The 14,916-nt window shown below is 37.3% G+C and overlaps 1 protein-coding gene across 1 annotated transcript in view; it reads left to right on the top strand.

Annotated features, from left to right (window-relative positions):
- The window catches only part of LOC125245629 (scavenger receptor cysteine-rich type 1 protein M130-like), a 38,453-nt gene extending 23,954 nt beyond the window's left edge, over positions 1-14,499 (top strand). The window contains exons 7-17 of the mRNA XM_048156296.1: positions 7,737-8,039; positions 9,407-9,478; positions 10,355-10,669; positions 10,794-10,991; positions 11,084-11,179; positions 11,392-11,451; positions 13,338-13,403; positions 13,505-13,573; positions 13,690-13,752; positions 13,875-13,937; positions 14,127-14,499. Of these exons, the coding sequence (XP_048012253.1) occupies positions 7,737-8,039; positions 9,407-9,478; positions 10,355-10,669; positions 10,794-10,991; positions 11,084-11,179; positions 11,392-11,451; positions 13,338-13,403; positions 13,505-13,573; positions 13,690-13,752; positions 13,875-13,937; positions 14,127-14,176 (1,355 nt within the window). The 3' untranslated portion in view covers positions 14,177-14,499. The remainder of the gene's footprint in view (positions 1-7,736; positions 8,040-9,406; positions 9,479-10,354; positions 10,670-10,793; positions 10,992-11,083; positions 11,180-11,391; positions 11,452-13,337; positions 13,404-13,504; positions 13,574-13,689; positions 13,753-13,874; positions 13,938-14,126) is intronic.
- Positions 14,500-14,916: the final 417 nt, after the last annotated feature.

Here is a 14,916-nt window from a genome sequence, read left to right on the forward strand (position 1 = left end):
ATGTTGTCTTATTTAGAAGTCAGGCTGGTTGGAGGTTCTCGCTGCTCTGGGAGGTTAGAGATACTTGATGATCAGACGTGGGTTTCAGTGTGTGCTGCTGCCTTTGACCAGCAGGATGCAGAGGTTGTGTGTCGAGAGCTGGACTGTGGGGCTCCTGTACAGGTGCTGGGAGAAGATGCTTTTGGAAAAGGAGACGCTCAGATGTGGACACAAGAGATTCAGTGCAGAGGAAATGAGTCTCAGATTCACCTCTGTCCAACATCACCATCAAACAAAGACACCTGTTCATATGAAAGTGATGTTGGCTTGATGTGTGCAGGTTTGAGCTATTTTTATTTATTTTTTTTAAATTTAATGTTCCCAAAAACTACACTAAATATTCATTAATTTCATTTTCTATGCGTGATACTTTTCCCTAATTCTTTCCCTTTGTCCATATGTTTTTACTCCCTTTTTATTCATTTTATAGACATTATGAGAGTGAGGTTGGTTGGTGGTCTCAGCTGTGCTGGTAGAGTGGAGGTTCATCATAGAGGTCAGTGGGGAACAGTGTGTGATCTTGGGTGGGATATGGCTGATGCTGCAGTGGTGTGTAGAGAGCTGGACTGTGGAGATCCTGTAGATGCTGTAGGCGGTGCTCACTTTGGACCAGGATCAGGACCAATCTGGACAAATCGCAAGTTCTGTTCTGGATCAGAGTCTACACTGAAGAACTGTGGATCAGTAAATTGGGGTTTTTATGACTGTGATCATACAAAAGATGCAGGAGTCATCTGCTCAGGTAAACTCCTCCAAACCCTGACCTATTTTTATGTCACTGATAAACCACCTACTATAAAGATATGAGACTATCCTCCAAAAAAAGAAGAAGAAAAAAACGACCCTATAGGCAGGTTTTGGCAAAAATACATCAAAATGTATTTTAAAATAAAATACAAAATGCCTTAATTTTAAGTATATCAAAATAAACTACAAAATACAGCATATATCAAAATAAACTACTCTATTTTTGTATTTTAAAAGGGAGCATGAAATTTCTTCGCAAGCCTTCCATCATTTGGCCTATTTGATCTATCTCTTCACCATTACTCTGACTCAGTTGATTAAGTAAACAATGTTTGATAGCAACAGCTATTCTCTGCCCAGGTCATTTGCATATGTAACCAGTTAAATCACAATATGTAGGATTTTTGGATTAAAATATCCGGAAACCACTAGAACAATGTTATATATTTTGTTGACTTGTGTACTTACATTATCCCAAATGTTCCCAAGAATTTTTAAATGCAGAGAAATATTCAGTTTCTAATAAATAAGCATGTGTCTGTGCGTTGCCTATCAATGATATCATACCCTCAATTTCCAGTTTTATTTAGTAGAAACCGTGGAAACATCAAAGACACTTTAGTATATTATGTGTTTCATTAGACAGGTGAGCAACTGTTTGAATACATTCATCAACAGAAAACTAATCATTGTTATGTAGCTCAGCACAGTACATCTTATTGTTTAATTCTTGTTTTCTTGATTTACCATGAGTACCATGTTTTTCCATGACTAATATCGATCTAGCTTACTGCAGTGTGCAACAAGAGTCTCATAATAGCCGCCGAGCGAAAGCAGAGTAGCACTATAACAACTTTCAACACACAAATGTATCTAATACGATAAACAACACTGCTTTACCCTACGTGCACATGACCGGAAGAAGTGGAAGCAGCGACTGCGGCATAATAAAAGTTCCACTGCTCTTGAGCTGTGTGTCACACTCGTCTCTCATTAGCAATCGCTCCAGCGGCCTTGTTACAGCTCTCACAGCATTCAGCCAGCTCTGCTTCATACTACAGTAACGTTAATAATCTCATCCATGAACTTGATTTCTGCCTGAGTCCAATCCCAATTCTTTTCCACCAGCTGTAGACTTGAAGACAACACCTCCCATGATTCCATGAAATCAAGGTGTCATCAAGCTATGCCTTTGTTTTGAATGACAAACAAGTCATTCATAAGAAGATAACTGATGGCACCTGTATTCATAGCAAGTTTCTAACTAATTAATCAATTGATTGTTAAACATAAATATAGGGGGATGCTGCTCGGTATAATAGTTTTCAAGAACATTATGTAAATTGGTAAACTAGCCTAGGCTACCAAAACGAACACCAAAACTTAACATGAACTGTTAAAAATGATAGCAATTTAAGCAAAAAATGTATGGAAAGCTGACAGCCTGCACATTTCTTCACCACCTTCTTCCATATGGATCAATTTTCTGTTCTGATCTCAACAAATCTGGGAAAACTCCTGAGTAGGCACCAGTCAGAGGCCGCATTTTTATGTCATCATGTAGACTTCTTACATTTTACAGTATTTTAAAAATACAAAAATACAAAACACTAAAGTATTTTGATACAAAATTCTAAGCCATTTTCATCAACCCTATCAAATACAAATACAAAATACTATTTTGTATTTGAAATACGTATTTGAAATACATGTATCAGAAATACTGCCCATACCTGCCTATAGGTCATTTTTCAAAGACTTTATTACGACCTATATTTACGTTTTAAAGTCATGCGCCCTCTAGCTGGTGTAAAAATAATGACAGTCGTGTTACGTCTGTCATCATGGAATGATGTATGTATACAGGTGCTGGTCATATAATTAGAATATCGTGAAAAAGTTCATATTTTTTATTGTAAATTATTTTAAAAAATGAAACTTTCATTTATACTAGATTCCCTACATGTAAAGTAAAACATTTCAAAAGTTTTTTTTTTTTTTTTTTTTTTTTTTTGAAAATTTGTTGATTAGAGTGTACAGCTAATGAAAGTCCAAAATCCAGTATCTCAAAATATTAGAATATTTACATTTGAGTTTCATTAAATGACCATCCCTACAGTATAAATTCCGGGTATCTCTTGTTCTTTGAAACCACACTAATGGGGAAGACTGCTGACTTGGCAATGGTCCAGGAGACAATCATTGACACCCTCCACAAAGTAAGTCACAGATGGTCATTACTGAATGTGGTGGCTGTTTACAGAGTGATGTATCAAAGCACATTAAATGCAAAGTTGACTAGAAGGAAGAAATTGGGTAGGCAAAGGTGCACAAGCAACAGGGATGACCACAAGCTTGAGAATACTGTCAAATAAAGCCGATTCAAACACTTGGGAGAGCTTCACAATGAGTCAAATGAAGCCGGAGTCAGTGCATCAAGAGTCACCACACTCAGACATCTTCAGGAAAAGGACTACCAAGCCACTTCTGAAACAGAAACAATGTCAGAAGCATCTTACCTGGGCTAAGGAGAAAAAGAACTGGACAGTGAACAGTGGTCGAAAGTCCTCTTTTCAGATAAAAGTAAATTTTGCATTTCATGTTGAAATCATGGTCCCAGAGTCTGAAGGAAGACTGGAGAGGCACAGAATCCAAGCTGCTTGAAGTCTAGTGGGAAGTTTCTGAAGTTAGTAATGATTTGGGGGGCCGTGACATCTGCTGGTGTTGGTCCATTGTGTTTTATCAAGTGCAAAGTCAATGCAGCCATCTTCCAGGAGATTTTGGAGCACTTTATGCTTCCATCTGCTGACAAGCTTTATGGAGATGCTGATTTCCTTTTCCAGCAGGACTTTAGCACCTGCCCACAGTGCAAAAACCACTTCCAAGTGGATTGCTGACCATGATATTACTGTGTTTTATTGGCCAGCCAACATGCCTGACCCCTGAATCTATGGGATATTTTCAAGAGAAAGATGAGAAACAGTCGATCCAACAATATACAGATAATCTGAAGGCTCAGTAGTGCCTCAGCAGTGCCACAGGCTGATCACTTCCATGCCACACTTCACTGATGCTGTAATTTGTGCTAGGAGCAAGTCATTTGCTGTAATATGTGCTGCCGACCAAGTATTGAGTGCACAAATGAACATACTTTAAAGAACTTGAACTTTTCTGTTTTGCAAATCCATTTTTTGATTGATCTTAGGAAATATTCTAATATTTTGAGATACTGGATTTCGGACTTTCATGAGCTGTACGCTCTAATCATCAAAATTAAAAAAAAAAAACTTTTGAAATGTTTTACTTTACATGTAGGAATCTAGAATATATGAAAGTTTCATTTTTAAAAATAATTTACAATAAAAAAATGAAACTTTTTCACGATATTCTAATTATATGACCAGCACCTGTATGTCGTTACCTATCAAAATGTGAGTTCATTTAAATGCAATGTGTGGACTTTTTACACCATTTTTCCTATTTCCATTTAGCAAAACTCATTTTTTTTATTAACGACTAAACCCACCCCCTACCCTTAGTGATTTATAGTGCATATACACTTAATGAGCACATTCACTCCTTGGGATCGAACCCAGGATCGCATGATCGCATATTGTTATATATTGCAATGCTCTACCAGTTGAGCTACGCAAAATCCAAAATGTGACGCAGATAAAAGGGAACAATGCATTAAAATGAAAGTGTCCTGTTGTCGATAGGGGCGCCACTTTAGTAAACGCTCCTATGGGTCGTATTTCAGGGAAGTGACAAATGACCTATATAGTTTTGGTTATTGGTTGGTGAATCTTGAAAATTTCCCTTTTATGTTCCATGAAAGAATGTAAAATGAGTTTGGATTGACATGAGATTGAGTAATTTGATTATTTTACTCCTTTCACATTAATAAGTTGTGCTTTGTGGTTGACCATTAATGACAAGAATTACACATAGATAGCAAACAGAACTGGAAAGTTTCTTATCTCTTGCTACTTCAGGTGTCAGGCTTATTGGAAACTCCACTTGCTCTGGGAGAATTGAAGTTCTTGATGATCAGACATGGATTTCAGTGTGTGCTGCTGCCTTTGACCAGCAGGATGCAGAGGTTGTGTGTAGAGAGCTGGACTGTGGGGCTCCTGTACAGGTGCTGGGAGAAGATGCTTTTGGAAAAGGAGACGCTCAGATGTGGACACAAGAGATTCAATGCAGAGGAAACGAGTCTCAGATTCACCTCTGTCCAACATCCTCACACAAAAACAGCTGTTCACATGATAAGTACCAGAGGCTGTTCTGTGCTGGTGAGTTAAAAGAATATGAGAGTAATATACCTTTTACTCATAGGGTGTGTCTCAGTCAGCTCCCTAGTTCAGTAGTCAGAACACTGACCAGGAAGCCAGTCATTTTAAGGGCTGTTTCAGTCACAAAATCCTTTGAATGTTAACTCCCTAGAAATCCCACAATGCACTCTGAAAACCTGATGCTCACTATGTTCCCTAAATGGAAATTCTTAAGCACAAAACAAATCACATGAACTAACACAATATCAACAAAATATTATCATGACATGCAATAGAAGATTTGAAAAGTCAAACCATTATTTAATGAAAAGTCAGCATAAACATCAGTAGATAGGTATTATAAAATGGCTATAATGTTGCATATATATAACAAACATCAAAGTATATTTCATGACATACTTTAAACAGGATAAAAAAAAATAAAGATATTGGTCCTGTGTGGTGTTAATAAACACCAGTGGTGACAACACAAGCACCAAGTCATGTCACCAGAAATTGAGCATTCAGTGTCCTAATGTGTAGTGAGCCAGTGTGCTTTACCTATGCCCAAATTTGTGTACACAATATACTGATACGTGAACTAATGTGCTTATGGAGATCCATGCATAGTCTCTATCTGTATTTTTCTGTCACTTAGATAAAAAGAATGTGAGGTTGGTTGGTGGTCACAGTCGCTGTGCTGGTACAGTGGAGGTTCTTCATAGAGGTCAGTGGGGAACAGTGTGTCATGATGGTTGGGATTTGGCTGATGCTGCAGTGGTGTGTAGAGAGCTGGACTGTGGAGAACCTGTAGATGCTCTGGGTGATGCTCATTTTGGATCAGGATCAGGACCAATCTGGATAGGTGGTACATTTTGTACTGGATCAGAGTCTACACTGAAGAACTGTGGGTCATCAGGATGGAGCATACATTCATGTACTCACAATCGTGATGCCGGTGTCATCTGTTCGGGTGAGTAATTTAACTGATTGCCCAAGAATTTGTGTTGACATAAAGAATATTGTTTGTAAAACTGTAAATGTTTATATGGTTATTCTATGTAACTATCAAGCAATTGTTTTTGTCTACTGTGCTCTGTCATTCATGTAATATGAACAGGTCATAAAGCTTCCAGACTCATTAATGGATCTCATCTCTGCTCTGGGAGGTTAGAGATACTTGATGATCAGACGTGGGTTTCAGTGTGTGCTGCTGCCTTTGACCAGCAGGATGCAGAGGTTGTGTGTAGAGAGCTGGACTGTGGGGCTCCTGTACAGGTGCTGGGAGAAGATGCTTTTGGAAAAGGAGACGCTCAGATGTGGACACAAGAGATTCAGTGCAGAGGAAATGAATCTCAGATTTCATTCTGTTCAATATCATCATCACAGAAACACAACTGCACCAGTGACAATAATGTGGGCCTGATCTGTTCTGGTAAATTATAAATATTCAGTGTCTCTTAATTTGTATTTGATACAGTATGTCTTCTCTGTCAGTTGCATTTTACTTAATTTTAACTTCTTTGCCCTATCCAGGTTACACAGAGGCCAAACTGATGAACGGTTCAGACTCTTGTTCTGGAAGAGTGGAGCTTCGGTTCATCAATAAGTGGGGCACAGTGTGTGATGCATGCTGGGATATGAGAGCTGCCAGTGTCCTCTGTAGACAGCTGAATTGTGGGATTGCTGTGTCTGTTGTGGGATCAGACTGGTTTGGTGAAGGAAGTGGTGAAATCTGGGCTGATGTGTTTGATTGTGACGGGAATGAAACAAAACTCTCAGAATGTTCCATCTCTTCATGGAGTCGAGCTGAACGTTCTCATAGACGAGATATTGGAGTCATCTGCTCTGGTGAGCAAAATCATACTGTAATGAAGTCATGGGTTTCAGATTAAAACTACACATTTTAATAAATGTAGCATATTTTAGATACTGAATGACAAATAAATACTCTCTACAGAGAGTGAAGCTCATCTGGGGAACTGCAGCTCTCCACAAACTCTCAACTGCAGCTCCACAAAACAGCTGTCAATCACAAACTTTGGTAAGAAAATCAACATCTGGGCAGATTCTTCAGATGTTAGTGATCACTAATGTGTTTCTCTTTCTCTGAATATCAGGTCGTGGGTCCATCAGGCTGGTGGGTTCTGGGGGAGACTGTGCAGGGAGGCTGGAGGTTTTTCACAGTGGCTCATGGGGGACAGTGTGTGATGACTCCTGGGATATTAAAGATGCCCATGTGGTGTGCAGACAGCTGCAGTGTGGAGTGGCCCTCAGTAACCAGCAGGTACCAGCCTGGTTTGGTCCTGGTTCTGGACCCATATGGCTGGATGAGGTGGAGTGTGAGGGGAATGAGACGTCCCTGTGGAGCTGCTCTTCACCAGGCTGGGGAAAACATGACTGTCAACACAAGGAGGATGTAGGAGTCGTGTGTTCAGGTAAATTAGGACTGTGAAAAAATTGTTAATCATTAACATCAAAACAAAATAAAAATATTTAAAAAAAATAGATACAATTTAGATTTTACATTTTAAAATCTAAATTGTATCTATTTTTAAAATATTTTTAACCTAATCTTTTTTTGGTTATTTTAGTCATTTGTATGTATGTAACATCCAGTGGTTGAAATGAATGGGGTTGGATGAGAGCTGATATAGCATTCATGTTTCTATCTAGAGTTTAAAGAGATCAGGTTAACTGAGGGCTGTGAAGGGAATGTGGAGGTTTTCTACAATGGATCCTGGGGTAATGTGTGTTACAATAAGATGGACAGAGACACAGCGAGTCTGATCTGTCAAGAGCTGAACTGTGGAAGATCTGGTGTTTTGTCTGCTTCTACACCAAGAGTTGAATCAGCTTGTAACTGGCTGGATAAAGTGAAATGTCGGCCACATGATTCAAATCTGTGGCAGTGTCCATCTTCACCCTGGGGACAGAATGACTGTGGTGAAGATGAAGTGGCCAAAATCACCTGCTTGGGTAAGACTGATGTATTTTCCATCTCTATAAATACAACAGTAATCCACTAACATTTCTGAGCATATAAACAAAATATATATATAATATAATTAGGGCTGTCAAATTTAACATGTTAACCCATGCAAGTAATTTTATTCAGTTTAACATGTTAAAAATATTTAACACAGCATCCATTTTTTTTACCATCATCCTTTAGCTAGTGTTACATTATATGATTGCGCTGTTATTCATGCAAATGCTTTGAAACCATTCTAATGTGACAAAAGAGAATTCAGTGCAATACTAGCACACTGTCTGTGAATCTCCTGTCTGTGTGTCACACACACAACTCACGCACAGAAATTGCTTTAGACAGCGTGCCGGCCACATTGAGTTATCTTTCTCACAAAATGATGCCAGAATGCCTAATAAACCTTCTACTGTCTGTCATTAATGTTAATCAAAGAACAAAAGAAAAAGAGAAAATCACTCACTACTCTTGACTGAATAACTTTTATAGCTTTAAGGATTAATCTAGTGCCCTGTCCAAATACTCATACTTGCAATCTTGGTCACTTGAGAGCTTGTGCACACGACAGGAAGTAAGTGTCTGAAAAATGCCAAAGTCCAGTGCCCTTAATGCACACTAAACCCACACTATCTCGAATAGCGATTTTCAATGCTAAGCATATCCCATCATGCATTATTTTCGGGAACTCACATGCCGAGGAAAACATTCCACTGTAAGTAAAATTAATTATATATTACATATAATTTGGTAGTAAAACACAAAAGTGTTGCACATTTTATTGGTGGAAATATGGGTAGGGTATGTCTTTGTACAACATTTTCAACTGCTTTTTATCACTTAATTAGAAGCACCACAATTTTAAAATTGTTAGTTACTTCTGTTAGTTACATGACTACTGAATAGACAGTTTATTTTAAAATGCAAAGTGATGAAAATCACTGTAAACTTTTTTTTTGCAAGACTATAAGTGTGTCCTATCGGGTAATCAAAAGTTCTATACACACTTGCAGTCTTCACACATACTTAAACACTTGGGCCAAATACAGCATATACGTAGAAAAGTGGTCAAGTGCAAAATGCAAAGACCGCAATGTGGGTATTTGGACAGGACATATATTTCATTTATAATTTATGCAGTGAAAACTGTGACGTGTTTGAAAACTTTATTCAGTTTCTGTATATTTCCTTCCTGTTAGATCAAATGTGTAAAATATACTGTCTTTATGATGTTGCTACACTATTTTGAGATGAAATGTGAAATTATTACATTATAAAAATATATTAAAAACTGTAAAGTTAGATGCAATTAATCATTGATTGACAGCACCAAATATAATATTGAATGAACTGATTACAGAACAGGAGAGTCATGAGTCTCCTAGAAGCTCTTTGTCATGCTCCACATCTCCACATCAGAGACAGTGTTCAGGTAAGTTCATATGATATAGAAGAACACAAAAAAAAACAAATAAAAAAAAACATAACAGCCATGTGTGAATAATGCATGTAATTTTGTTTGGGGGAACCAAGAGGATTTAATAGAGTATCTCAGGGATGACTTGTTATTGTAGGCCAACCCGGAAGTTAGCGGGTCACAGGTTCCCTCGATCGAAAGCCTATGCATTTTTCCCATAGACTTTTGGAAAATCGCAAAAAATAAGCTCTGTGTTTAAGAAAGGGTTAACACGTTAACACAACATATATATATATATATATATATATATATATATATATATATATATATATATTAAGCCTAAATAAAGTCATCAGATATAAAAAGCTAACATAGGCTATAAATGGACTACAGCACACCATGGTCGCAGATCAACGTCACCACCACCAAGCTTCCTCAAACTTTATTTAAAAACATGCTCGCTGATTATGATCTGCGTTGTGTATGAATACTTATCCACTTTTTCATGAGAAATGCTGTCCAAATGTCCTGTTCGTCATGATGACGTCTAAAGTCCCCGCCGTTTTTAAGACACAATAAAGGTTTAAACAATTCACAAGAGGGTTATAACTGGTGTTTTATGTCATAGATCAAAACATGAAAATATTTAGAGGCTTTGTTAACCACAGACCTTATTTCAGGCAATTTAGCAAAAACCCATTCAAAAAAAAACATTGACTTTGGGGCAATGGAACCCGGAAGTCCTAAAATGCTAACTCGCTTCTGGGTTTTGCCTACAAAAACACATCATCCCTGAGGTACTCTATATCACACCACACACTGTAGATGGCACTGTTCTGACAGAACTCTGTTGGCCAGTAATAAAGTTGTCTTGTCTGTGGTGGATTTTAGATCATGTTCCTCTCAGACTGAGTGGAGGGGAGGGCCGGTGCTCTGGGAGGCTGGAGGTGTATCATAACGCTGTGTGGGGCTCAGTCTGTGATGATCTGTGGGACATCAGCGATGCTCAGGTGGTCTGCAGGCAGCTGGGTTGTGGAGCAGCACTGAGGGCTGATGAGAATTCAGGCTTTGGTGCTGGTGAAGGTGTTGTGTGGCTGAACGGAGTCGAGTGCAGAGGGAATGAGATTCACCTGTGGGACTGTCCTCTCTCCCTGAAGAACCACACTGACTGCTCCAACAAAGATCACGCTGGACTCACCTGTGCAGGTCACAGAAAACACTGACCAATATCGTTCATTTTAGATCATTTTAGTGCTAATAATATTTGTGTATTCAAGAGCCTTGAATCAAGACAATCATGATTCTGAATGTGTTTTTTTTTTTTTGCCAGATTTGTCAGTGTCCACTACTCCTGCCACAACAACATCATCTTCTCCTCCAGTTTCTCAGACAGTGAGCTCAACATCAGTCTCTCATCCACAAACTCCTCCGTCTCTCTCTGTGCTTGTGATTGTACTGGGAGTTGTGCTCTTACTGCTCTTAGTGCCACTGCTTATACTGATTCAGCAGAACAGAGTGATGAGGAGAGGTAGGAGAGATCCAGAGACTGTCATATTGTGTCTTATTCAGTGTGTGATCAGTCATGTGTTGTGAACTGACAGCAGGTTTGTCTCTCTACAGCTCTCTCTAAGAGGAGACACAGGAGCACGACTGAGGCCGTTTATGAGGAGATTCATCACAGACCCACTAACAGACACAGTCTCTTCACTCAGAGGGGTGAGTAAGTGTCATAGTGTCTGATTTATGAAGATCAACAGGGTAATCAGTTCATTCAGAGGGTGAGTGGAGTAAATCACATAGATTAATTTGTAGCTTGTTTGTGTCACTTGTAATGATATTGGGTTAGTATGTACTATATGATCCAAATGATATGGGATTTTTGCTGGTTTGTGATTGTGAACATGTCTGATGGTTTTACTCCATAACAGGAAGTGTCCTTTCTACCGAACAGCATTCTGGGTATGAAGATGCTGATAAGCTTCTTTCAGGTTAGAGGACTGAAATAGAATGATGTTATGTACTACATACAGAAAAGTATGTGTGTTAAATAATTAAAAACATTCACTTAAGTTATCTTAGAACAGGGATTCCCAAAGTGTGGTGCGCGCACCCCCAGGGGTACGCGAGCTGCCGCCAGGGGGTGCGCGAGAGGAAAAATGTAATGGCGGTCTGTTTTTTTAAGTGGGAAAAAAAAAAACATGAACAGTAAACATTTCCTTTGTAATCGCTTTTATTTTAAATAAAAAACTATAATTTATTAGTTTTTGATAGAAACGTAGAAGAAGACAGCTGCTGTCTTCTTCTACGCCAGTGGTTCTCAACCTGCGGTCCATCACGAATGTAAATGCGGCCCGCGATATGCCGACCACAATTAAAAAAATTAAATTATAGCATTACAATTTATTTTTGTTTTTAAATTTAAATTGAAGTAAATTAAATAAATATAAATGAGCTATAATGCTTTATTTGTCATATAAAATCATTTTGGTGAGCATTTATTATTTTCAGACATAAGGCAATGACGAAATCACTCAACGAAACGAACACTTACAAGTGCGCGCTTTGGAAGAATTCAAACAGTTGCCATTATTATTGTAAATTTAAGCCTCAAAATGCTCAAATTTGTTATTAGATGAGAAAAACTAAATGTGGAACATACAAACAAGGAACACATGCAAACAAGAAGAGTCGCAGCATCAGCAGTAAAGGTAAGAAGAATGGAAGAATCAGTTGTTAATGAGCGAGATGGGCAGCCTTCCTGTTTGCTCTGTAGTAAAGTACTAACTTGACAAGCAAAACCTACAATTTCAAAAGACTGAACTGTGAATTCGATGTGTTTGTCTGATGTATTTTAAATCAGTAAAAATAACCGCATCAGCGCACCGCGGCTGGAATGAGCCCAACTCGCCGCGCGCTCGCGGATCCGATGCTGCGCGAGGGGACGTGACAGAATGCTTGATATCGTCAAAGATTGTAATTACAGTGCGCTCAGTGTTATTTGTAAAAAGAGCTGAGTAACATTTGCTTATTAAGGCGTTTATGTGATTGTTTGGTGGCTATTGCGATGCTGTTGAAGAGAGTCATACAGTCATACAGAATTAAATAGCAACTTAAAGTGATTGTATACACAGTTTGTGTGTTCATTGAGCAGTACTATCTGATTATTATTGTAAAGCTAATGTCAGTAAGTTAGTTTTTATTTGTTATTTATTGTGTGCAACATCTAGGTATAATAATAGTATTATCTGCTAATACCATAACATTCAATCTGATTGGTTTGCATTGGGGACGTCATATGTAAATTATATGCGGCCCGTGAGACTTGCACTTGGACCATTGTGTGGCCCACTGGGAAAAAGGTTGAGAACCACTGTTCTACGCACTGCTCTTCTTTTATGCACTGCAGGCTAGCCTATTGCTGCAATGTTTCTTTTACGCGGCTGAAAATAACCGTCCTTTCTGTTACTGAGCCTGTGTCTGTCACTCGTCCTCTTAAAAGTGGAAGCTTGTGCGTAGCTTTGTTGCATTATATTGAAACTTTGTTGATGTTGTTATTGTCATGCGTGTTCTGGTTATTTGCGCATGATTAAACATGAGTCTTTATATGGCGATAAAACAAAGCTTTGTTGCGGTTTTTTTTTTTTTTTTTTTTTTTGAAGTGGGGATAGGGGGTGCGCCAACCCGGTTGGGACATAGAAGGGGGTGCGCAGGAAAAAAAGTTTGGGAACCGCTGTCTTAGAAGAGTATAAATTATATAAATCATTCAGCACATAATTCAGATACGGTTTTATTATTATTATTACTATTATTATTATTATTATTATTATTATTATTATTATTAATAAAATGTATGCATGTATTTTCTTTTTCAAAGCAAATTCTGCAGTAGGAGTGAAAACTGATTACTATGATGATGTCATCACCACTGAAGGACCAGCAGGTCAGTGACTTTAACTGATCACAGAAATTCACTTAAACTAAATATCTATTTGGCCTGTGAATTAGTTTCTGTTTATTCTCTTTTTCTGTTAAATAATTTAGTAGAGCAACAAAAGACACCAGAGAATTATGATGATGTAATCATTGCTGAACGGAGACCTCATGATACAGGTTTATTTCTTTAAATATATATATATATATATATATATATATATATATATACAGTTTCTAAATCTAAACTTTTGTCCATTAATTGATGCTTTTATATTTTCATTATTTTATTGTAGATGACTCAGCAGAAAACTATGATGATGTCGTCATCGTACGGCAGATTTCCAATGATAAAAAAGGTACACCTGTACATTAGAACAGGGTTTTTTTTTTTTTTTTTTTCTTATTTTTCATTAAATTATAGTAAGATAAATTATGAAGACTTTTTTCATGTAATTAATACTAGACACATTTATATCAGAGGACGATCAGGAGGGGTATGATGATGTGAAGAACGTCAGGGAATATATGAGTGACATGTTTGGTATGTTATTGACACCTTTTAATGAATAATTTTGGTTTAGCCTTTTTAATAGCTTTATATTATCACTTTATCTTATCATCAAGTTCTGTTGTTACAATAGATTATTTAAATGGACTGAAAATATTGTGTTCATTATAATACATTTAAAGCATGTTGATATATGAATTTGCTCTTGTTTTCTAATAACAGACTATGATGATGTGGAGGAAGATCCAGAAAAACATGGAAGCGCTGTATAACTCAAACCACACACACACACACACCGCCTCAAATCAAAGTTTATAAGTGGTCTGAAAAGTATTTATGATCCCATACTGTTTTACCTGCAGTCCAGCAATGTTTTATGTTGCACTTTGCATTGAAATCTTTTAATTTTTCCATATGTTTTTGTAGATCATGCTAACAAAAATATACTTGCGTTCCTTTTGAATGTAAACCCACTGGTGGACTTTTATATTTTAAAAATTGTTGGAATTTAAATCATAAAATTATAAAATATTAAAGGATTAGTTCACTAGTTCCCAAAATGAAAATTTAATTTAATTGAGCCCAAAGAGTTGAAAGTCAAAATTACAGTTTACAGCGATCCCAGACAAGAAATAAGGGTCTTATCTAACCACCGCTCATTTTCTAAAAAAAAAAAAAAAAAAACATAAATACTTAATACATGAATACATAACAAAAATTAAATACTTGGCAACATTTTGACACAATACTTGTAGAGTTGCCTTTCTCTATTCAATATTTTTTGATAATCTACTTAAATATGGTCATTAACACAATCTTGATAAATGAAATACTGCTAACATTATTATTTCTAAACATTGTTTATTGTCATGATTTCCACAATTCAGTGTTATGAATCAGAGTCAGGGTTAAATGTTTCTACACTTAACCATTTATTTCGTCTTTCTGAGAAATGTAGGAGAGTCTTCCAACATGATAGTTACAATGTCTTGCACAAATTTGTTTGCTGAAC

Source organism: Megalobrama amblycephala, linkage group LG14 (assembly GCF_018812025.1).
Source record: "Megalobrama amblycephala isolate DHTTF-2021 linkage group LG14, ASM1881202v1, whole genome shotgun sequence".
Classification (NCBI taxonomy): domain Eukaryota; kingdom Metazoa; phylum Chordata; class Actinopteri; order Cypriniformes; family Xenocyprididae; genus Megalobrama; species Megalobrama amblycephala.